The 24,495-nt window shown below is 46.5% G+C and overlaps 2 protein-coding genes and 1 long non-coding RNA gene across 4 annotated transcripts in view; 2 read left to right on the forward strand and 1 right to left on the reverse strand.

Annotated features, from left to right (window-relative positions):
* Positions 1-663: 663 nt before the first annotated feature.
* Positions 664-7,159, forward strand: rbm15b (RNA binding motif protein 15B). Its single transcript, XM_063910458.1, is given in 8 exon segments — positions 664-1,296; positions 1,677-1,859; positions 2,087-2,421; positions 3,087-3,598; positions 4,181-4,500; positions 4,502-4,788; positions 4,790-4,951; positions 4,953-7,159. Coding segments are annotated over 7 exon segments (2,358 nt in total). The 5' UTR covers positions 664-1,296; positions 1,677-1,703; the 3' UTR covers positions 5,539-7,159.
* Positions 7,160-8,082: 923 nt separating this feature from the next.
* LOC134883330 (uncharacterized) lies at positions 8,083-9,551 on the forward strand. Its single transcript, XR_010168262.1, has 2 exons — positions 8,083-8,358; positions 8,752-9,551. It is a non-coding gene; the product is annotated as an uncharacterized LOC134883330 (long non-coding RNA).
* An 8,033-nt stretch (positions 9,552-17,584) lies between these two features.
* Positions 17,585-24,495, reverse strand: part of LOC134882936 (poly(rC)-binding protein 4-like) — a 50,997-nt gene continuing 44,086 nt past the window's right edge. Inside the window, exons 13-14 of one of the 2 annotated variants that reach the window (XM_063910969.1) lie at positions 20,995-21,164; positions 17,585-19,708 (exon numbers count right to left, since the gene is read on the reverse strand). In XM_063910969.1, the coding sequence (XP_063767039.1) occupies positions 19,339-19,708; positions 20,995-21,164 (540 nt within the window). In that variant the 3' untranslated portion in view covers positions 17,585-19,338. Of the gene's footprint in view, positions 19,709-19,843; positions 19,980-20,994; positions 21,165-24,495 lie in introns of those variants that run through there. The other variant, XM_063910970.1, reaches the window with a different exon arrangement.

Here is a 24,495-nt window from a genome sequence, read left to right on the forward strand (position 1 = left end):
GGGGTTTCAAATCTGGATCTTTCCTCTGGAGACCTTTTACTAACATAGTTTCTCTACTAAATTATAGAGCACAATTCATGTTTTCATTGCCAAACGAAAACTGGAAGAGGATTAGGAGATGTCTCTTTTTAGATCTGAGTTAAAAACCACCATTTTTATTGAAAGAAAATTGAGTGAACTCTGAGTTTAATCTCTGAAATTAAATTAAAATCTATTGTGTCAGATCTAGAAAATAAATGTATGTATCCTTAATCCTCGTCCATAGAAATAACTAGTAATATAGGTTTTTAATAGGGGGGGGCATATTGATGTAATTCTAAGTAAACATTTGGTTTCAGTCCACTTCTTCTTGTTAAACAGAAATATTCCCCAAACTCAAAATGAGTTGGATAAAAGAAACACTATTTGAATCAAATCCATCACTTAAATAAAGTCCTCATCCTCAAGTACGATAAAGCGTTTTGCGTCATGATGTCAGGTTACGTTGCGTCCTCGCGTCTGCCCCCAGTAAGGGAAAGTGCAGTCTATTATTATTATTATTATTATTATTATTATTATAATAATTATTATTATTAATAATAATACTGTTTGTAATAGTTGTGCCATATTGTTGTGATTAATAATAAATGAATGAAAAATTGTTTTTATATAACCTTTAAAATAAAAAAAGTTTTACGTCATGACGTCACGTCACGTTGCGTCATCCCCCTCCTCCTCCTCCTTGGGGAAAGCGCACATTCCTATTGTCCAAGATGGCGGCGTAGGGTGCAGGCTCTCCCAGGCTGGAATGTTTTTAACGGATTTTACGATTTAATTTTTGACCCATGTTTGAGTATCCCGCGTGCGAAGATAGTGCGTGCTTCCTGGATCTGCGTCGCGCTCCCTGACCTGCTGGAAGTCTGATTCCCGTCCCGAGTGCACCGGGAAGTTTGAGCTCCACCGCCGGCCTTTACATTATGTCCAAAAAACAGGGATAAAAATAATCTAATAATGTGTTAATAACTGATGAGAGACAAAGTAAACCCTATTCTCTTATCTCGAGACACTGCGAGTATTCCCGCGGTGATCGCGAGCTTTTTCCCCATACTGCTGGAACATTCCATTATGTTTTTTAAATAGGTATAATTAGACTCTGATACAAACCTTTTTATACAAAAAAAAGTATAACATATTGTAGATTTCTTCCCAGAATTGGGTGTTTTCTAAAGTAAACTTTATTTATTTAGCGTCCAGCTGCTGCAGTGTTTCCCGTCGTGTTTCACTCACCCTGCTGGAAGTGAGCTGCTCCACCACCGGGTAAACCATTCTGTTTATTAAACGGATGAATCAAATCTGATAAAAACGAACTGAAGAAACCGTAACAACATTGTTTATTTTCTACTGCATTGTATTGATTTCTAAACACAGTAAACACTATTTATTTGGGGTGTGTTTTCCCGCCGTGTTTCACTAACCCTGTTGACATCATGTTAATAGGATAAGCAGAAATACACGAATAGAAACGTACTTTTAAGCAAAAATACACACATTGTGTTCTAAAATAAGGCGTTTTACATACAGGTACATCCTGTTTCACTAACCCTGCTGGAACCATGACACTATGTCTATAAAATAGGGATAAATTGACAAATAAAAACGTACTTATAAGAAAGACAATATTATATTATTTCTGAAAGTGACCTCCACCACCCACCGGGTCGAGGATGAAACGCCAGGCCGGGAGGGAGAGCAGTCCGTCCGGCAGTAAGCGGGTCCGGGACCGGGAGCACCGGAGGGAGGACCCTCCTCTGGCTCTGCTGCTGGCCGAGAGCCGGGGCTACCACCGCCGGAGCCGGAGCCGGGAGAAGCCTCGCCCCCTGGTAGACCCCCACACAATACAGTCCCCTATACACTGAAAAAACTGTACTATGACAACAGATTACACATGATCTTATTAGGTCAGTTGGAAGCAATATTATTGCTTTCACTCAACCTAACATGATGATGTGTAGTCTGTTCTTCTCTTTATTTGATAAGCTACTTCAGTTGTAACTATAAATGTCCCCTCTGTGGGACTAATAAAGGATTTCTGGTTCTGGTTCTGCAGCCCCGGCTCAGGGAGGACCGTACGGCGGCCCTGGAGATCCAGCAGCACCGGGGGGAGCTCAGCCTGCTCGGCCGGCCCCCCCTCCGGACCACGGCTGCAGAACTCCCCTCACCCGCAGCCCGGCCCGGGACCCTGGAGTACAAGACGCTGCTCATCAGTAACCTGGGCGCGCAGGTGTCGGACGAGGACGTGGAGGACGCGCTGTTCCACGAGTTCAAGAAGTTCGGGGACGTCAGCGTGAAGCTGTCTCACACCCCGGAGCTGGGCCGGGTCGCCTACGTTAACTTCAGGCACCCGGAGGACGCCAAGGAGGCCCGGCACAACAAGTCCTCCAGGTGAGCTTCCTCTACTTCTTCTTCTGGGTTCTCCTCTGGTTCCTCCTCTGGTTCCTCCCTCTGGTTTATCCTCTGGTTCTTCCTCTGGTTTCTCCCTCTGGTTCTTCCTCTGGTTCTTCCTCTGGTTCCTCCTCTGGTTCTTCCTCTGGTTCTTCCTCTGGTTTATCCTCTGGTTCCTCCTCTGGTTCTTCCTCTGGTTCTCCTCTGGTTCCTCCCTCTGGTTCTCCTCTGGTTCTTCCTCTGGTTCTTCCTCTGGTTCCTCCTCTGGTTCCTCCTCTGGTTCCTCCTCTGGTTCCTCCCTCTGGTTTCTCCTCTGGTTCTCCTCTGGTTTCTCCTCTGGTTCTCCTCTAGTTCTCCTCTGGTTCTCCTCTGGTTCCTCCTCTGGTTCCTCCTCTGGTTTCTCCTCTGGTTCCTCCTCTGGTTTCTCCTCTGGTTCCTCCTCTGGTTCCTCCTCTGGTTTCTCCCTCTGGTTCTTCCTCTGGTTCCTCCTCTGCTCTGGTTTCTTCCTCTGGTTCTTCCTCTGGTTCTTCCTCTGGTTTCTCCTCTGGTTCCTCCTCTGGTTTCTCCTCTGGTTCCTCCTCTGATTCTTCTCTCTGGTTCCTGCTCAGGTGTGAATGAGTTTCTGCTGACAGTGAGTCTGACCTGTTGTGTCCTCTCTCTCTCAGGCTGGTTCTGGGTGAGAGGCAGCTGAAGATAGAGCCCATGTACGTGAGGAGGCGGAGCGTCACGCCGCCGGACGCCGGCTACGTCCCGGTGCACCCCCCCCCTTATCCACCGTACCGGCAGCGCTCGCTGTCTCCCCCCGGCAACATTAGAGACCTGCGGGCCCGACACTTTGCCCTGGAGACGCTCAGCAGGGAGCGGGACCGACTCCTGGATTATTATGGGATGCTGGACGACAGGGGCCGGCCCTACGGCTTCCCCCCCACCCCCGTGGTGGAGGACCTGAAGCCCGAGGACGACCAGAGGGCCACCAGCAACCTGTTCATTGGGAACCTGGACGGCAACGTGACGGAGGTGGAGCTGAGGCGGGGCTTCGACAAGTACGGCGTCATTGAGGACGTGGTCATCAAGAGGCCGGCCCGCGGGCAGGGGGGGGCCTACGCCTTCGTGAAGTTCCAGAACCTGGACATGGCTCACCGGGCCAAGGTGGCCATGCAGGGCCGTCTGATGGGAGGTAAACAAACCGTCTTATTGTTCTACGGTCTCAGTAGAGGAGAGCAGCGCTGCGGCACTTCCTGACGAATGATGGCCGACTTTCCGGTAGCCAGTGAAGGGAGCGGAGGAGTGGGGTGGAGTGGGAGAGCTGTGGGGGGGGGGGTTGAAGACGGGCTGCAGCTTTCTGAATCAGCTGTAGTTGTCGGGTGGGGTCAATATCTGTGTCTTCAGTCTCCACTGGACAGAGGTCAACCCCTCCTTACAGATACATGAGGAGGCTAATGATGCTAGCATCGATCATCAGAGGGTGAAAGTCAAAGTAAAGACTGTAGGCGCTGCATCAAAATATTAAACTCTGCGAAGGAAATCCAGTTTCAGTGTTAGTAATTATTTGATCGTTGTCTGACCATCGGAACTGACGTTGGAAAAAAAGGCTCATTATTATTTGCATTTTATTTGTTGTTGATTGGAAAGATTCAGAATGTGTTTACCTCCAGAAAGGGGCGTGGCGTAGAGGGAAGGTACCGGCTGCTCTCACCTGGACTTTAATGTGTTATCCATGTTACCGGCTCCCCACTAATGAATGGTTTCTGATTCGAAGGTAACCCCATCAAGATCGGCTACGGGAAGGCCAACCCAACCACCCGGCTGTGGGTGGGGGGGCTTGGCCCGGGGAACTCCCTCGCCGCTCTGGCCCGCGAGTTCGACCGCTTCGGGAGCATCCGGAACATCGACTACGTGAAGGGGGACAGCTTCGCCTACATCCAGTACGAAAGCCTGGACGCCTCGCAGGCCGCATGCACCCAGATGAGAGGCTTCCCTCTCGGGGGGGCGGAGCGCCGGCTCAGGGTGGACTTTGCAAAGGTGGAGGAGAGCCCCCCTCCCCGGGTGTTCCCCTCCGGGTACCAGCCGCCCGTTGCGCCCCCCCCCCCCACACTACGAGGTCCTCGGGGAGACATTCGGCCGCCATCGCAGCCTGGAGCGTGAGCTGAGGGCGGGGGCCCGGGAGCGCGCCTCACCACCCCCCCACAGAGAGAGAGACTTCAGTCCCACCCGGAGCCTGGAGAGGAGGGGGGGGGAGGTGTTCGGGAGGCGGGGGGCGCGGAGCCGCAGCCGGAGTCGGGAGCGCTGGCTGAAGGAGCGGGAGGAGAGGCGGGGTGGGCGGAGGAGGAGTGCCTCTCCGGACCGGGAGGGCAGGGCGAGGGTGAGGGGGGGGCCCCGTCTCCCCCGATGCCAGTCCAGACCGAGCAAGGGTCCGAGCCCCCGACTCCACCACGGAGCCGCGGGAGCCCGAGAACGGGGGCCGGCACCCCGTCGGCCACGAGGAAGAGCCGCCCTCCAGCCGCCACAGCAAGAGATCCGTCGATCACCACCCCCCCCCACCCTCGGAGCAGCGAGGCCCTCCCCCCCATCCCTGCGGACCCCGCCTCCCCCCCCACCTCGCTGTCGGAGTTTGCGGCGGCGTCCCTGGTGAAGACGTGGCACGGCTTCTTCGCTCTGAAGAACAGCAGCTTCCCCGCGGAGCTCTTCCTGCTGGAGGGGGGGGCCGCCTTCTTCCACGCCGCCCTGCAGGCGTCCCCCCCCGGCCAGCTTAAGATCGCCCAGCGTCTCCGCATGGACCAGACCCGGCTGGATGAGGTGCGGCGCCGCGTGAAGCTGGGCCGCCCGGACGGGTTCTCGGTGCTGCTGGCCCTGCAGGGCCCCGTGGAGCGCCGCGGCCCCCCCGAGCCCGGTCTGCAGGCGCGGCTGCTCAGGCACCTGGTCACATACCTGCGCAACAAGGAGGCGGCGGGGGTGGTGAGCCTGCCCGCCGCCAAAGAGGGGGGGGGGCCTGGCGCCATGCTGTACGCCTTCCCCCCCGGCCTGTTCTCCCAGCAGTACCTGCAGGCGGCCAAGAGGACTGTGGGTAATCTGGACGAGGAGCACATGGTGGTGGTGATCGTCAGCGACACCAACTGATCTGAGGGGGTGGGGGTACATCCTGGTAAAGAAACACTACTCTGAATGTTGAAACCCCCCCCACCCCCCACATGTCCTGAGATGTTAGACTCTGGGAGAGGAACTACAGACTCTTTTTACTGATTTATTCCCTGAGACTGCTCTCTGACCTCTACAGGGGGGGTCTCATATGTCCCTCCCCCAGATGAGTAGAAGCAGGAGATCCAGCTAACTGGGCCGCCCTGATTTGACATTTTTTTAAGCGGTCTGCGATGAAAGACCCCCCCCCACTAAATGCTTGTTAGCGACACTAATTGATGGACCCTCTGCAGAGTCAGAGAGGAACTGCAAACACTCCATGTTTCTACGTCTTTTACTGTTTGATCCCTGATAATGAAACACTACTCACCTCTTCAGGGGGGGTTTCACTGTTTTTAAATGTCTCCTCCAACAGAATGATCCCTTGTGTGCACCTCAGTCTCCTTCATACGGTCATGTGTTCGCTGCTTCACATGTGCAAGACGTGTTTTAAAGCGTTTTAAAGAGGTGAAAGCACTCCTGAGGGTTTCATAGTTATTTTACTTTGGGACGTTCCTGCATTTCCTTTAAGTCCTCTGTTCGATGTGGACGTGAAGCTGGTGATATGTGAAGCGTCTACATCCCAATACTTCTGTTAGAATCCCCTCTTTTATCTTGTAAAGTGTGTGAACGTTAAACGCTAAGACTAGAACAGGGTTAAAGGAACAGGCTGAGTGGTGATGCAGGAGGGATCGTTCTGCAGGTGGACCTGTGAGGCACGCGCTGCTGCTTTTATACTCCAACACTAACCTGACGATTGTTTATCTGCTTGTTTACTTTATTTCCTGTTGTGTATATCCAATCTGAATGTGTGTGTGTGGGAGGGGCAGGGTTTATACACAGTCGTTGTAAATCTCACGGTTCTCACTCGATCATTCCAAAAAGTGTCTGTTGGTGCATGCAGGTGTGTGTGTGTGTGTGTGTGTGCTGTTATACTGGTGCGAGGTCTGATCATATTACTGGCTCAGATTTTATATTGTATGCAGACTTTTATTCCATTTTAATACAGAAATCCATCCATCTCTGACCCCTCCTTCTTGTCCATGTTTCAGGTATCACCATACCATGCTGTATGGATAGTGACAGTGTGTGTAGAGGGTATGTCCACAGTGTGAATATGTAGCAGCTGCAAAGGCGCTAATTGAGTCAATGAATTACAAATCCAAAAGGAGAAAGCTGTATTATTTGCATCGGTGCGGGTAACACCCCATAAAGTGCAACCTGATTGATTTGATAAATGTCTTTATAAATATAAGACCTGTCGGAGCAGAGCTGCTGATATTACCTGAAGGTTAGGGGCTTGGCCTGGGAACTAGAAGGTCACCAGCTCAAGTCCCCGAAAGTCCAAGTGCTACAGAGGTGTCCCTGAAGGCACCGTTCCCTACACTGCTGCCAGGGCGCCGTACATATGGCAGCCCACTGCTGCTAACACTACGATGGGTCAAATGCACAATTCTCAAATTTCCCCACCGGGATTAATAAAAGAACATCCAACTCATCCTTATCATTACAACTCAAAGATAGAGACAACACTTTCAGCGCTGACCAGATCAGTGTCCTTTGATGCATCCCTTCACATTTGAAATACTTGATACACAAAAGCTGATCTGAAATTAAATCTGGTCAGATAATCGTAGAGTTAATGATGACATTAGCTGTAACACTTTAATGATCAATCATTATAAAACACATCAGAGATATTATTCTGAAACGGACCAATCAGACAATGAGTACTTTTACTGTCACTACTTTAAGTACATTTAGAGGAGAGTACTTTCTACTTTCACTGGAGGAACATTTAGAATACTTCTACTGTGACAGAGTATTCCTACACTCTGGTACTTCTACTTTACTCAAGTACAAGACCTGAGTACTTCTACTTTACTCAAGTACAAGATCTGAGTACTTCTACTTTACTCAAGAACAAGATCTGAGTACTTCTACTTTACTCAAGTACAAGACCTGAGTACTTCTACTTTACTCAAGTACAAGACCTGAGTACTTCTACTTTACTCAAGTACAAGATCTGAGTACTTCTACTTTACTCAAGTACAAGATCTAAGTACTTCTACTTTACTCAAGTACAAGACCTGAGTACTTCTACTTTACTCTAGTACAAGATCTAAGTACTTCTACTTTACTCAAGTACAAGACCTGAGTACTTCTACTTTACTCAAGTACAAGATCTGAGTACTTCTACTTTACTCAAGTACAAGACCTGAGTACTTCTACTTTACTCTAGTACAAGATCTAAGTACTTCTACTTTACTCAAGTACAAGACCTGAGTACTTCTACTTTACTCAAGTACAAGATCTGAGTACTTCTACTTTACTCAAGTACAAGATCTAAGTACTTCTACTTTACTCAAGTACAAGACCTGAGTACTTCTACTTTACTCAAGTACAAGACCTGAGTACTTCTACTTTACTCAAGTACAAGATCTGAGTACTTCTACTTTACTCGAGTACAAGACCTGAGTACTTCTACTTTACTCAAGTACAAGACCTGAGTACTTCTACTTTACTCAAGTACAAGACCTGAGTACTTCTACTTTACTCAAGTACAAGACCTGAGTACTTCTACTTTACTCAAGTACAAGATCTGAGTACTTCTACTTTAGGGGACAGTTGCAACATTGCTGATTTCTCCAATCAGGAATGAGATAGTCATGACACTCCTACTGCACATGCTCAGTAGGCCCCTCCTTCTCTCTGGAAGGTAGCAGCCAGTCATCGTGCCTTCTGGGAGAACTGGAATTCATGGTAAAAAAAGTCACTTTTTTTATGACCAGATTTTTGTCCTACTGTCTGAACTGTTTAAGTATCGAACTTTTTAGTTCTATAGTTTTAATGTGCAGTGTCTTAGCTCTTAACAGACTTAGGTACCATGTTTTAAAGATAATGTGTAAGGCTAGCATCGCTAGTTTTAAGATGGCTGCCTGGGGGGGGGTGTCCCCACATGGTGTCCCCACATGGTGTTGCAACTGTCCCTCATGACAAAAATAATGACAATTAGATAAACAGATATAAAAGGCAATTCAGTGGTTTGATAAAGAACATGTTTCAATAGCCAGGTGTCGCTCTTTGTATTTCAGCAGATTGCTTTTTTAGAAGTCAGCTGCAGTGTTTCCTACATTCTCTGTTCTGTTTTTTCAGGATGCCACGAGACAGGAAAAGGACAACCGATAGGGGTGTCCCTCTACCTGTTCTGTCCTCAGCTGCTGGTGTAGTGGGCAATGAAGACAGGACAGTGAGGTCTGTGGCAAAACAGTATTCAATTTGCCACACAACCCTCTACCACTTGATTAAAAAGAGACAGAGGCTAGGTCCAGGAGAGAAGAGGACAGTTCTGCAGTTCCTCCAGTGCACGCTGGGGGTTCTGCCTCTTTTGCAGTTCCTCCAGCGCAAGAGTTCTCACCTGAGACTGTAAGACCTCACCCCAGAGCAGGACCACGGAAGATGACAAAGGCAAACGGTAGGAAAAATGCAAATCGGCCATCTTGACAGACACCCCCGAAAAGGAGGCTTTGGAGAAGGAGAAAGCAAAGGTTAAGAGGAAGCCAACAAAGGTTATGAGAAAACTGACAAAGAACACACCGGAAACAAGCCAACAAACCCAGGTAGGCCTAAAGAAACCCAGAAGAAAAAGCATACAGTGAAGGACAGTCGCTCTGAGGAAGAAGAAGGGTTCTACATCGTCTGTTTGGAGAGCTACTCCAGACCAAGAGAGGTGTGGCTGCAATGTCGGCAGTGCAAGACATGGGCTCATGAAGCCTGCACTGATGGGAGGTGCATTTACATTTGCCCCAATTGTGAGTCAGATGGGGAATTGTGAATACTTGATGCTTTACTTAAAATAATCAGTTTGTGTGCTTTTGGTGGTGGAATGTGTTACTGCTTGTTACTTCAGTTGTAAACTTCAATTTTTTTCAGATGAATAAAAAGTCCCGTAGCAACATCCGGGTGCAATGTCCTTTATAGCCCAACATTAGCCTCCTTTAGCTTAGGGGTGGAGACGTGAAGTCATGTGACCGTGCTGTAGTTCCTTTATAGCCCAACATTAGCCTCCTTTAGCTTAGCGGTGGAGACGTGAGGTCATGTGACCGTGCTGTAGTTCCTCTATAGCCCAACATTAGCCTCCTTTAGCTTAGGGGTGGAGACGTGAAGTCATGTGACCGTGCTGTAGTTCCTTTATAGCACAACATTAGCCTCCTTTAGCTTAGCGGTGGAGACGTGAAGTCATGTGACCGTGCTGTAGTTCCTCTATAGCCCAACATTAGCCTCCTTTAGCTTAGGGGTGGAGACGTGAAGTCATGTGACCGTGCTGTAGTTCCTTTATAGCACAACATTAGCCTCCTTTAGCTTAGCGGTGGAGACGTGAAGTCATGTGACCGTGCTGTAGTTCCTTTATAGCCCAACATTATCCGCCTTTAGCTTAGCGGTGGAGACGTGAAGTCATGTGACCGTGCTGTAGTTCCTTTATAGCCCAACATTAGCCTCCTTTAGCTTAGCGGTGGAGACGTGAAGTCATGTGACCGTGCTGTAGTTCCTTTATAGCCCAATGTTAGCCTCCTTCAGCTTAGACCCCCTGCAGTTTGCCTACAGGGCAAACAGGGTCACGGATTATGCCATCTCCCACCTGGACCAGAGGTTTCAAGGTTTCAAGGTTTTATTGGTCACAGCACATACAACGTATATGCTGGCAATGAACATTTTATACCCCATGCTCCTCCAACAATTCAACATACATGGTGCAGATAAGATAACAACACTAAGGATGTAAATATATACATATGTGGAATTAATTTAAAGTATTTCAATACACTGTACAGTAATTTAAATACTACACCAGGGGTGCCCAACCAGTCGATCGCGAGAAAATGTTGTGTGCAGGCTATCCTCCTACTGTTGTGTAAAATAGGCCTACATTAAAACTTCCAACTTCAAACATCTTAAATAGGCACAATGAACTGCTGATCGCGTGAAGCAGTGTGTAGATGTGTGCAGCTATAGTAAGATCAGGCATAATCAAACATCTCAGGCGCTTCTGTCTATCTGCGCGCGCAGGGTATGGTTGCTAGGTTCTAACTAAGGACTCGGAAGGGCGTGAGAAGCTTGACTAGAGCGACTGGATACTCCCATGGCGGCAGAAGCTAAAGCATCTAAAACTTATCAATTTCATGAATTCTATTCATGCTACTCTCAAGAAACCTGGTGCAGACCCCAACAACTTGAATCATTTCCGCCCAATCTCTAATTTACCGTTTCTCTCCAAGATACTCGAACAAACAGCTGCAGCACAGGTCCACTCATCTGAACCACAATAGTCTTTTTGAAGAATTTCAGTCCGGTTTCCACTCCTCACACATTTATCATTCCGACTCACTGTACCTTCTGCCCGCTTGACCAGCATGGGGTGGTCAAGCGGGCATATGCTGCACCATTTACTAAAAGCAAATTCCAGATGCAGGTTTCCATAGGAGCAAATGAACTTCCAGTTGATTAGGTCTGCGTGTGTCTCTGACTGATCATGTCATAGTTATTTCCTGTTAATGTGTTGAAGGTTGAGCATTAGCTCTGACTGAGCCAGAGGGGAGTTTCTGAGAGAGGGGAAACAGGGAGGAACAAAATGAACCGTCTGGTTTGAGTTTTTTTATGCACATATTTTTGGACAAAAGCCACGCTTGTTTGGAGAGCTGCAATAGGGTAGATGAGCAGAAGCTGGAGCGCTGTGAACATGAATGTAGCTGCCTGAGTGATGATCAGCTGATGTTATTTATGGGATGATTTTAGAAAGACGTTTCGATGTTTAAATGATGAGGCCAAGTGGGATTCTGAGGAGTGGAGACATGCCTTTAATATAATATATTTGATAAAGTCTGTTACAGGGTTCAATGGCAGAAACAACCACCATCGTGAGCTTCTGCCGTACAATCCAGACCACGTTTATCAAAGTACTGTTTGCTAATGAACTCTTCTGTCTGAAATGAAAAAGGATAAAGATCAGATTTCCTTTCTTTGTTTCTTTTTTTTCTGAGGACAAAATTGGAACCTGGAAAAAAATCTGAGAAGAGTTAACATTTAGAAAAAAAGTCAAAATTCTGAAAAAAAAATCTAAAAACTGAATTCACTTTCAGTCGGATCTTCCCAAAAGAATTCAAATGTGGCCTTAATCCTCCTCAGTATTTATATATATTCAGAAAACACATTCCTCTTTCTGAAAATTCAACATTTTGTGTAAACTTGGTAATAAAGTGGCTCTGATTATAAATCGTGTGGACATGTATTCATGGGGGGGGGGGGGGGGGGGGGGTCGTGTACAGACACAGGATATATATGCTTTGATTTTGAGCTGAAATCACCAGGAGTCTCTTCAATCATCTTTAAAGTTGTTCCACTGCAGGAGACTACATGGCAGGCAGACCCAACAACACACGTGTGTTTCTCTCATACAGCTGACTTCATAAGAGTATCCACTGTAGAGTGTGTTCTCCTATCACTTACATCTCAGTCTGTCTTCTACATGTCCCCCGGCTCTTGCGCTGGCTGCTGTCAGATGAATTATGAATGTAACATAACTGGATATAGATGACTGAACACTACACTGACATGTTTGTGTTTTACTTTCATGCAAACTCACACTTAACTGTCGTGTAAATGCATTTACATGAGAGTTCAAATGTTCAATTCTAATTCACGTGTTCCTTTTGGGCTCGGAACAACAGCAGCAGTTGTAAAGCAGGGTTTAATAATGGGTACTCCTGCTGCCAGAGGAACACTGTGGATCAATCACCTCGGGGTAAATGCTTCTAATGAAGGGTTACTGGTTGTTCCTCGCGTGTGATCCAGAGCGAACACCGGGGGGCAGTGCAGGCTCTCTGGAGAAGTACAGTATGTCCTCTGAACTCAGAACACTGGAGCTGCTGGTGTGCAGCTGATTCGATCTGTCAGTTATTTCGTGTGACTGTACTGAATCTGAAGTAACCATTTGAAATCACGAGACAACTGTGTGTGTGTGTGTGTGTGTGTGTGTGTGTGTGTGTGTGTGTGTGTGTGTGTGTGTGTGTGTGTGTGTGTGTGTGTGTGTGTGTGTGTGTGTGACTGAGTGGATCATCTCATGTCACAACATCTCTGATCTCAGCACTTCATATTTTGATAGCGAGTCTGCGACCACACCCGGCCTCAGCCTCTCAGAGACTCGGTGTGTTTCCTGAAGTCCTCCGGTACGGAGTAAGGCTCAGTTCTCCAGCGGTGCAGACCACCAGCACTCACTGCAGCTCTCCCGGCTGGCCGCAGGGGGCGCTGCAGGCTGCCCGAGGAGAAACAACCCTCTGTTTCCAGAAGAGGAATCCTGAAGCCTCTTCAACAGCTCCCAGTGAAGGCTCTGCTCCGGACCAACAGCTTCATGTTCCTCTTCATCATCGTTACTTTAAACATTTCTGTTGCAGGAGGAGGAGGAGGAGGAGGAGGAAGAGGAGATTCTATTCCTCCACACACTACATTTACTTCTTTTTATATATATATATTTTTTGGGGCTTTTTGCCTTTAATCGGAAAGGAAAGTGGAGAGTGACAGGAAGGTGGGAGAGAGAGTCGGGGTGGGATCCGGAAAGGACCACGGGTCGGGAATCGAACCCGGGTCGCCGGCATACGGTGCAGGTGCCCGAGCCAGTTGCGCCACGGACCGGGCCGCACTACACTTACTTTTTCTCCACATATTTTACTTTGAGTTGTTTTGTTCTTCTTGTATTGCGTTGATATTTCTTCTGATATTTTAAATATTATTCTTTATTATTTGAAAGAAAGGTCCAAACGTTCCTCTGGTGTTGCTGTGAACCGTTCTGAGGGTCTCACTGAGACCTTATCTCTGCTGTAACCTAACGACGGAGCTTTGGAGAAATATCCCCACCACGTCGGAGCTTTTCCAGTTTCCAGATTTAGTGGAAAACTGGAAACTGGAAAAGCCGAAATCCATCCGAAAGTCTGACCTGAGATCAGCAGGTCGAGCTAATGGGGGAGAAGCTCCAGTCTGCAGGATTCACCTCCTCCCCCTCCTCCTCCTCCTCCTCCTCCTCTTGTTTTATTGCACCCCCCCCCCCCCCGTCAGTGGTGATGGATCAGGTCTTGAAATTGCCTTGTCAGACCTCTGGAGCATCTGCTCCGTGTGTGTGTGTGTGTGTGTGTGTGTGTGTGTGTGTGTGTGTGTGTGTGTGTGTGTGTGTGTGTGTGTGTGTGTGTGTGTGTGTGTGTGTGTGTGTGTGTGTGTGTGTGTGTGTGTGTGTGTGTTGTGGTCTTTGAAGTGGAGGCAGCAGATGAGACAGGAGCTGCTCACTTTGCAGTAGATCAATGTTTTGTTTGTGGCACACAGACACACACACACACACACACACACACACACACACACACACACACACACACACACACACACACACAGACAGACACTGTAAGACACGCTTTATATACTGACTAATAACATATATATACATGAGCACAGACAGATTCCTGGAATTACAGGGTGGTAGACAGTATGTGTGTGTGTGTGTGGGGGGGGGGGGATATATGACCAGCTGTTGAGAACCACTTTTATCTGAAAGAGGTAGTGTGTGTGTGTGTGTGTGTGTGTGTGTGTGTGTGTGTGTGTGTGTGTGTGTGTGTGTGTGTGTGTGTGTGTGTGTGTGTGTGTGTGTGTGTGTGTGTGTGTGTTGAGAGAGGAGACAGCCATTCAAATATGAATAGCACTAAAATTCAACAGAGACAGAGACAGCTTAATGACCCTGAACGTCCCCCAGCGCTCCGGTCCCAGCTGTGTGCGTCTCTCTTTAGTGTCCCCTGGTCTCCAGCTGTGTGCGTCTCTCTTTAGTGTCCCCTGGTCTCCAGCTGTGTGCGTCTCTCTTTAGTGTCCCCTGGTCTCCAGCTGTGTGCGTCTCTCTTTAGTGTCCCCTGGTCTCCAGCTGTGTGCGTCTCTCTTTAGTGTCCCCTGGTCTCCAGCTGTGTGCGTCTCTCTTTAGTGTCCCCTGGTCTCCAGCTGTGTGCGTCTCTCTTTAGTGTCCCTGGTCTCCAGCTGTGTGCGTCTCTCTTTAGTGTCCCCTGGTCTCCAGCTGTGTGCGTCTCTCTTTAGTGTCCCCTGGTCTCCGTTGTGTTGGAGCTTCTTGCAGCGTTTGGTTCCTGCAGCTTTTAGTAAACTGCTCATGTTTCCTCTGCTGAATGTTCTCTAGATGCTGCAGATGTTTCTGTGTCTCGCTGTGAAAGGAAACTCGTCAGCGGTTTGTCTTCAGCAGGTTTTATTTTATTTATTAGAACATGGATGGAAACAGAATCACATGGGATACACAGAAAGAGACACAGGAAGATGGAGGAACAGAAGTATCTCCTCATAGACTTTATGTTCAAGTGCAATACACTGTTCACCCCGCAGTGTGTGTGTGTGTGTGTGTGTGTGTGTGTGTGTGTGTGTGTGTGTGTGTGTGTGTGTGTGTGTGTGTGTGTGTGTGTGTGTGTGTGTGTGTGTGTGTGTGTGTGTGTGTGTGTGCAGTATAACTTGGAATCATGTTAGAGTAAAGTGGTGTGTGTTCAAACCTCCTTCACAGTCCCAGAGTCTGAATCCTGCCACACCTCCACCTGAGGAGAGACTCTAACCCCTCTGACCTCCGCCTGAAGGACACCACACAGGGAGGCTGAAACAGGAGGAGGAGTGTCTCAGCTCCCTCAACACGTTTAAATTACATATTCTGAGCCTCGGTGCAGATGCATGCTGGGATTCAGACCCTGATCCACTGTAGCCCTTTCATTTCAGCCCTCCCCCCCACCCCCCCAGCACCATGTGACCCACACACACACACATACACCAGGCTGAAACACACACTCCTGTTTTTTGCATAGACATCGATTCAAGTCGGACTCATGCAGGCGAAAGGAAGTAAAACCGTGAGACGATTCAACACCGAGGTTATTTGACTTTATAAAAATAAGTGAGCCTGTTAATATACCATGTCATCTTCATCATGGTCTTCATCATCATCATCATCATCATCATCATCATCTGTGTGGCTACTCATCCGGCTCTTATATTGCTTCAGGTCAGTGCAATGTGTGTGTGTGTGTGTGTGTGTGTGTGTGTGTGTGTGTGTGTGTGTGTGTGAGGCCAAGCAGACATGCAGCATTTAGGCTCTGACGCTCAGGCGGAGCATCTGATTGGTTTAAAAACAAGGAAATAAATATAATAAATTGAATTCAAACTAAACGACGTTGCTGCTTCTTCCACACAGAACTAGAATACATAGAGAAAACTCAAAAATAATCTGGTTATTGATCAGCGAGGAAAGGTAAGGGTTTGAACATGTGATTTATTGTGAGTATTACGCTGCATTTGAATTATTTTGTATTTAGAATAAAGCACCAAAACACTTGAAAAATAACTCTTCCAATATTCAAAGCAAATACCTTTTAAAGGGCTCGGAGTGAATTATGAATATGTATCCTGTGTTTATGGATCCATGCACCAAAAGGTATTTCAGATCTGGATTTGGATCTGCTCCTGATGTCTTCATCATGATCCTGTAGCGAGCGAGCGATTAAATGTGCAGTGAAAGGCGATTAAAGCGTCACAGTGTGGTCCCTGATTCATGGATCATTACATGAGTATTATACAAGATAGATCAAATATACAGAATACTTGTAGGTGAGACGAAGGGCAGCTTTGAATGCATCTCAGGACACATGCAGCACGGGTCTACGTTATTCTAGTTCTGTGCACGCTGAAGGAAGCAGCAGAAACACAGATTATAGTGTGTGTGTGTGTGTGTGTGTGTGTGTGTGTGTGTGTGTGTGTGTGTGTGTGTGTGTGTGTGTGTGTGTGTGTGTGTGTGTGTGTGTGTGTCTGTGTGTGTGTGGGTGTGTGTGTGTGTGTGTGTGAATGCTACACAGATAGCACGTGATTTACCTGCAGCCATGTCGGGAAAAGAACCACATCACATCCTAAAGTCTAAATATAATACTCCTCTTAATAAGTTAAAAAAATACAACAAAAGACGCGTTCAAAAAAAGATCTATACAACAAATACTCGAACCGAAGAAGAGGAAGTATTAGTACACACATGGTATACAAAGATCAGCTCAGTGTCAGTGACCGGGATATAACCTCTGAGGGAACGTTAGTCAATAAATATGCGAGTACACGATATATAAGAGGAGTCAGAACGCTGGAGAGTCTCTATGGCTTTAACGGCTCGGCCGACACCTCCGTCTGCCCGCCGCTCCGAGGCGGGGACACAAAGTGGGATCACTGGGAACGAGATGCTCTTTAGTCTCTGTTTTATCCAACCTTCAGGATGGTATTTAACTCAGGATTTTTAGGAACAGGAAGGAGAAAAAGTATGGAAGTCAGGTTTAAAAAACAAACAGTAACAAATAAAACATTAAATAATAATTTAAAAAATACTAAAAATCTCGTCAGAAAATAAATAATTAGAATAATATATTTTATTATGATTACAATTATTTTAGAAAAAGAAAATAATCATTAAAATTAGATTTTTGTTCAGATATTTTTATCCCACCCTCTAAAATCTGTCATAGTTTTTCCTTTGTGGCGGGTAGAAGTACTCAGGTCTTGTAGTTGAGTAAAGTAGAAGTACTCAGATCTTGTACTTGAGTAAAGTAGAAGTACTCAGGTCTTGTACTTGAGTAAAGTAGAAGTACTCAGGTCTTGTACTTGAGTAAAGTAGAAGTACTCAGATCTTGTACTTGAGTAAAGTAGAAGTACTCAGGTCTTGTACTTGAGTAAAGTAGAAGTACTCAGGTCTTGTACTTGAGTAAAGTAGAAGTACTCAGGTCTTGTACTTGAGTAAAGTAGAAGTACTCAGATCTTGTACTTGAGTAAAGTAGAAGTACTCAGGTCTTGTACTTGAGTAAAGTAGAAGTACTCAGGTCTTGTACTTGAGTAAAGTTGAAGTACTCAGGTCTTGTACTTGAGTAAAGTAGAAGTACTCGGATCTTGTACTTGAGTAAAGTAGAAGTACTCAGGTCTTGTACTTGAGTAAAGTAGAAGTACTCAGGTCTTGTACTTGAGTAAAGTAGAAGTACTCAGGTCTTGCACTTGAGTAAAGTAGAAGTACTCAGGTCTTGTACTTGAGTAAAGTAGAAGTACCAGAGTGTAGGAATACTCTGTCACAGTGAAAGTATTCTAAATGTTCCTCCAGTGAAAGTAGAAAGTACTCTCCTCTAAATGTACTTAAAGTAGTGACAGTAAAAGTAGTCATTGTCTGATTGGTCCATTTCAGAATAATATCTCTGATATGTTTTATAATGATTGATCATTAAAGTGTTCTCAGAGCTGGTAAAGGTGCAGCTAGTTTGAATGGCTTTGTATACTGCAGGGTAGCTGCTGGATTTACTGCAGGTGAACTACAGTCTGATTTAAGGGATTATATTTACCATCATTCATCCTAATCTGCCTAGCAACTACAGGGATCAAATACATGTAGAGTAGAAGTACACAGTAGCAGAAAATGGAAGTACCTCTAAGTTATACTTAAGTACTCTGAATAGAGTACCAGCTGCACGGAGACTGCACGCAGTGACTGGTTTGTGATGGAGGAAGAGGAGTTAAAATAATCTGCAAATACAAATGGTGGTCCGGCTGTATGAGTTATGGTTGTGGGGGGAGGGGACAGAGGGGAGCAGAGAGGAGACCCTGAGAGTTTCATAAACACACCGACAGGAAGAAGCTGCTGTACACGATTGTCTTCTTTTGCACACGGAAAAACATCTGGGATAAATTCAGGGTCGTGAGAGATGGGGGGGGGGGGGGCGGGTTATTCCTTCATCTGTATTTGCATTTATGTGGAGTGTATAGACAGAGTTCTGATTACCCATGAGCCTTTGCTGCACCTGTCCATCACACAGACCAGGATGAGGAGGGTCAGCAGAGATAAAACTACGGCTGTGATTTAAAGGGTTTCTGATGAAGCATCAAGTCAAACTGAAGAGGTGAATCCACTTATCAGGAGTTATTAGACCAGCTTCAGTGATCTTTCTCAGGGTTTTTTCTCCGGCTGGGACGTAACGAAAAACCTTATTGAGACTATTCATGCAAAAAACCGTCAGACGATTAGCTCCTTTACCTGCAGGACTCACAGTTGATCTGACGTAGCTTAGCATTAACGCTAAAGGAAACGGAATGGTATCTTTATTGCCTCACAAACATCTGAAACCCGATGATCCCACTTTGTCTTTTTTGAGTCATAAGAAGAAAGAAATAGGAGGTTTTCAGGCAGAGGATGAAAGGGAAGTGAAAGTGCCCGTCCACCTTTAAAAACCTCCTGACCCGGAAGAGTCTCGCTGCAGATCAGTGTTAACCCGGGACACGTTGAGGACCACAAGTTAAAATGTAGAGTGGGGGTGTCCAGCTCATTGAACCTGCAGGATGCTAACCTGCAGATGTTGCGTTAATTAGCATCTGCAGACAATCCAGGTTTGAACCAGAAATTGTCAATTTTTGATTTTGATTTTGATGAATTTTGGGCTGATATTGAAGTTCCAGAGGACTCTGGATCATTGGTACTGAACAGCTGAGTCCGATCCAAATGATGCAACAATGCTAATTGATGCTACCTATGCTAACTGTTAGCATCCTGCAGGGTCTGGACAATCCCTACTATACATTTCTAAATCTTTGGGGTCTGAACCTGTCCGGACTCTCGGATCAGAAGCTACCCAAGAGATGCTAACCTCCCCCCCTCCCTCATCAGTACGGTGCAAACTTCTGTCTCTCCGGCTTCTTCATCCCGTTGACCGAGGACGAGATCTTCGCCGTGTAGGAGGCGAGCGCCGCCTGGACGGGGGCTGCCGTCTGCATGGAGCCCGGCAGCATGGGGGCCCCGAGTGCCGCCGCGGAGCCCGGGGAGCCGGAAAGCGCCAGGTAAGGGAAGGACTTCATTCCTAGGAGGCTGGAGAGGGGGAGGGCGTACGGGGCGCCCAGCATCTGAGCATGGGCGCCCATCGCTGCCAGGGGGGAGGAGGAGGAGGCGGGGGAGGCGGGCTGGGTGAAGCTCATGGTCAGGTCAACGGGTGACGGCATGGAGGAGGACTGGGCGGTGGATTTGGCGGTCTCTAAACTGGAGGGAGGGAGGGAGGGAGGGAGGGAGGGAGGAGGAGGAGGTGGAGGGAGGGGACGGAGGGTGGAGGAGAGGGGGGGTTTGGATGGAGAAGGGTTAGAGGGTTAAATCAAAGACATGTTAAAATAAATAAAGCAAAAGGATCTCTGGAGAGTAGAACTGAAATAAATCATAAGACGGGTGAGTGCTGCTTGAGGCAGATCACTGTCGGGGGGGCGCTGTACGGATGGGGGGTGTGCTGTAATAGTTGGGGTGATGGCTTGGGAGGGGGCTTTGGGAGGAGGGGACAAAACCATCATAGATACATTAGGATGGACGGTTCAGAGACAGGAAGCAGGAGCAGGAGAGACCCCCTGCTCCTCAACACCTGTTCAGATACAACACGCCTCTGAGACATGACAACATCTACACACTTCCTCTGGGGGGGGGGGGGGGGTAATGTTTGACAGGAAGTCTCGTCTGTGTGGCTGACAATCAAATGTAATGGAAACGAGAGGATCCTCACCTCCTCTGACCTGACCTTTCCAAATGAATGAGGCTGACCCACAGTGTGTGTGTGTGTGTGTGTGTGTGTGTGTGTGTGTGTGTGTGTGTGTGTGTGTGTGTGTGTGTGTGTGTGTGTGTGTGTGTGTGTGTGTGTGTGTGTGTGTGTGTGTGTGTGTGTGTGTGGCAGGGGCTGTGGGAGTTTTGAGTGAAATATCAATTTCCTCTGGAGTCTAATCATGAATCTGCATATTCATGAAGCTGCTTTGTGTGAGTCTCTCATATCTGGGATCTGATTAGAGAAACTGCACGACGGAGAGATGGACTTCTTCTCTTTGTCACGTGCAGCGCTTCGTCTTTATCGTGTCAACAATTGTCCCGTTACGCATCCTGAAGATGTTTGAAGTATGTATGAAGCATCACTGTACATACTACTGAACCACTTCTGAGTTTAGGGACTCGTGGTGCTGCCTGATTTCCTGGTTTAGTGCTGACTCTTCTACCAGGTCTTAGGACTTAAAATGCCAACTAATTTCCAGGCTTACAGCTGACTTTTTGACCGGGTTTAAGGACTCATCATGCCGACTCATTCCCGGGTTTTAGGATTGATAGAGCTGATTTATTTGGGGGTTTTTAGACTCATAATGCTGAATCATTTCTGGGGACTCTTAATGCTAACTCTTTCCCCGGGATTGAGGATTCATTCCTGTAGGTTTCTAAAGTAACATTAGCAGTTGTTGTTGTTGTTGTTGTTGTTGTTGTTGTTGTTGTTGTTTACACTTCCCTTCAGCGGGGATACTCACCAGGAAGTGATCAGGTACTGGGCCAGGTTGATGGCGATGGCCGTGCCGGTGATGGTGACATGGCGGTCGCTGCTGCCGTCGATCTGACTGCCGATCTTGATCTGAGCGCCCGACACCTGCCGGATCTCGTTGATCTTGGTGCCCTGACGACCGATGATTGAACCAATCAGCTGCGAGGAGTACGGAGAGGATAAGGATTTCAATTAAGAACGGTTACTCGTAACAAAGCATTTCAAGACTGTTAACCACAGACTTTATTTCAGGGTAACAACCAGAAACACATTCAGAAAACCATTGTCCTCCAGACCAGGGGACAGGAAGTGATCCAATGTTGAGTCATAATGCAGACTTACTTAAGGGTTTTAGGACTGAATCATTTAGGACTTATGAGGCCAACTCATTTCCAGGTTTAATGCTGACTGTTTCACCAGTTTATGGACTCATAGTGCGGACTCATTCCCGGGACTTGGGACTGAGAATAGCAAACTCATTTCCAGGTTTAATGCTGACGGCTTCACCAGGTGTTAAGACTCATAATGCCGACTCATACCATGAACTTACAACTTAAAATTGCAAACTCATTTCCAGGTTTCCTACTGACTCTTCTTTCTGGTTTAAGGACTCATAGTGCCGACTCATTTCCAAGGGGAAGACGGTGAGGATTAGGATTTAAATGAAGGACTTTTACTCCTAACAAAGTCGTTTTAAGACCAAAGGGTTTCCACTTTACTTCAGGACAGGACCCGGGTTAGTTTATTCTCCCCTCCTCTCCATCCGTCCTCCTGTCAGTGTGTGTCTCAGTAAACGGATCATCAACAGGTGTGAGTCTTTTCTTTGTGCTAATCCCGTCCTGCAGCAGAGTCTCCGTAACAATAGATCCCGCTGTCAGGGCGGACCGTGAATATGTCTCGTTAGATTTTCAAAAGGAGGCAAACAGCTGTTGGGAGGCCCTGCTCAGTGTCGAGGTGGTCATCATCTAAAATAAACCCCTCCAGTGAAGATTTATCTCATTCATTCATTATTTTAGTTGTCTTTTAGAAACAAGGAGGTATGAAGGATGTTAAGAGCTGCTGTTTTTACAAGATTTAGTGGCTTGTATTTTATTTACTCATTAAAAACATTCGGCCATTATAAATATTGGTCAACCATTAATAACACATTAAATTGAACATTAATGATAATAAGAACAAATAAAATAAATACAAAATAAATAAATAAATATAATAATAATAAATATAATAATATAATAATAAATATAATAATAATAAGAAATATAATAATATAATAAATATAATAATATTAATAAGTATAATAATAATAATACAGAAATATCTGATGGTTTGGAAATATATGAAGAAATTTTACATTTTGAGGAAATTTGTGGACATGAAAAAAGCACTGAAATAAATAAGTGTGATGCCATTTCAAGAAAACAAACAATATCTTCCACTGGCTTACAGTTTACAACAATAACCCTGACTGAGGTCAAAGGTCAGGGTGAGGTCCATAATAAGGAGCAGGTGGGGAATCAGTCACACACACACACACACTGAGGACACGGTGACAGCAGGAGCTCTGCAGATTTACAATCGACAATACACCTAACAACTAACATTAACTAGCTCTACGCGCCTGATTTAAACATGGATTTGAGCTGACGGTGTAGCTACTGAGCAACAGTATACAAACATGCACACAGTATGTTCTGTATCTGGATGAAATTGTTCTTTATATTTGACATGATGTTCTGAATGCAGGGTCCAGGTTTGATACAGGCCCATAAGAGTCAAAACTCTGTGGAGTCTTTCTCCATACTGCGCTCTCTTTCTGATCTTCCGTCATCCTCTTCTGACCTAAATCTGAGCTTTATTCACTTCGTGTCCTCCTCTTCCTCTTCATCCTCCTCTCAGTTCATATCCTCGCTGCTGCCTCTCTTTATAATCTCCTCTCGCTGCACCACAAACATTCCTCTCCCTGCAAGTCATCCGGACAAAAAGCACCGATATAGACATGAGCTGCGGCCGGCTATTCCTGGAAAGGGCTGTGTGTGTGTGTGTGTGTGTGTGTGTGTGTGTGTGTGTGTGTGTGTGTGTGTGTGTGTGTGTGTGTGTGTGTGTGTGTGTGTGTGTGTGTGTGTGTGTGTGTGTGTGTGTGTGGCAATAATGAAATGAGTCTATGGGAGACAAAGTGCCAGCTGACAATACCCAGGTCACAACCCTCCGTGTGGATCCTCCTCCAGCCGCGGGTCGACCCCGTTGAAGTTGAACGGGCTTCACTGTAACTGAGATCATGTTGAGATGTAATGTGTATTCTGAAAATCTGTTCTGATTTCGGGCAGAGGGGGTTAACAGAGATAAAGCGCAGTGGAGCGAGGATGTGTTTCAACCATGCATTAAAAACTATTTAATTCAGATACAGGGGAAACCACGCTTTGCATGTTTGGATAATGTTGCTCAGTAGCTACACCGTGAACAACAAATCAGGCGAGTAAAGCTAGTAATGTTAGCTGTTAGCTGTTAGCATCACCAACCTGCTTGGCTAAGTATCAAAGCTAATGGCTAAAGCTAACAGAGGTTGCACTTTACGATGCGTTGTTGCTCTATTCAGTAAAAATAAGTGGACGAAGGTTATTATAGAGTCGTACGAGAGGGAACGTTCACTTAATGCAGGTAAAGAGATGTTTTCACTGAAATATACAGTATGTGTTTTTATTTGTCACTGTGTTATTTACAGCAAGTCGGCCATCTTTGAAGGACTGTAGCGACTATTTCATTATTTTACACGGAGACGAGGAAAGATCAGCATGAGACGCTGAATGTGTTGAACTACAGGAACACAACCGCTGGGAATGTGATTTAAAACTGGACATGGCTTACAGACACTGGGAGATGAATTATGCATGATAAGCCGACGTTTGGTAGCACTCAGTTAGCTTAGCATTAGCTGTCCGGATGACTCTCATTAGTCCTGTAGATCTGAAGGTCCTGTACCGTTCGCAAACCTGACATGACTCCATATATTTAACACTTTTAATTCACCGACAGGTGTAGACCGTCAATCCCCAGAGAGGACTTCTCTTCTCGGAAAGATGTCACTAATGAACTGAATTGTTCTTTAAACAACACTCCTGTTTCCGCCTACAGCTTCTCTTCGTAAGGGAGTTTTTATTCTTCATACTTCATTCATTTAGGATGCAAGATGAGCGCTGATATGGACGGCTGTTGCTATAGACACTATCCCCCAGAATGCACCACGGTTCCCATTACCTATTTGCTTCATTACTAAGCTTCCGGTTTTGCGACATCCCTAAATGTAGGAACACATCTCCAACAAAATACATACCAGAGTTCAAGTCATTTGTTTTTCACTTTGTACGAGGTAAACACTTTTCAGCCGGAGAAAAGAATCCTCTGCTTGCACCGTTCCTGCACGGCCGACTGCTCTGGAGATGTGGATTATGGACTATCAGTTTAAAGCAGGAGGAAGAGGAGGAAGAAGAGG

The sequence above is a fragment of the Eleginops maclovinus genome, chromosome 20 (genome assembly GCF_036324505.1).
Source record: "Eleginops maclovinus isolate JMC-PN-2008 ecotype Puerto Natales chromosome 20, JC_Emac_rtc_rv5, whole genome shotgun sequence".
Lineage (NCBI taxonomy): Eukaryota > Metazoa > Chordata > Actinopteri > Perciformes > Eleginopidae > Eleginops > Eleginops maclovinus.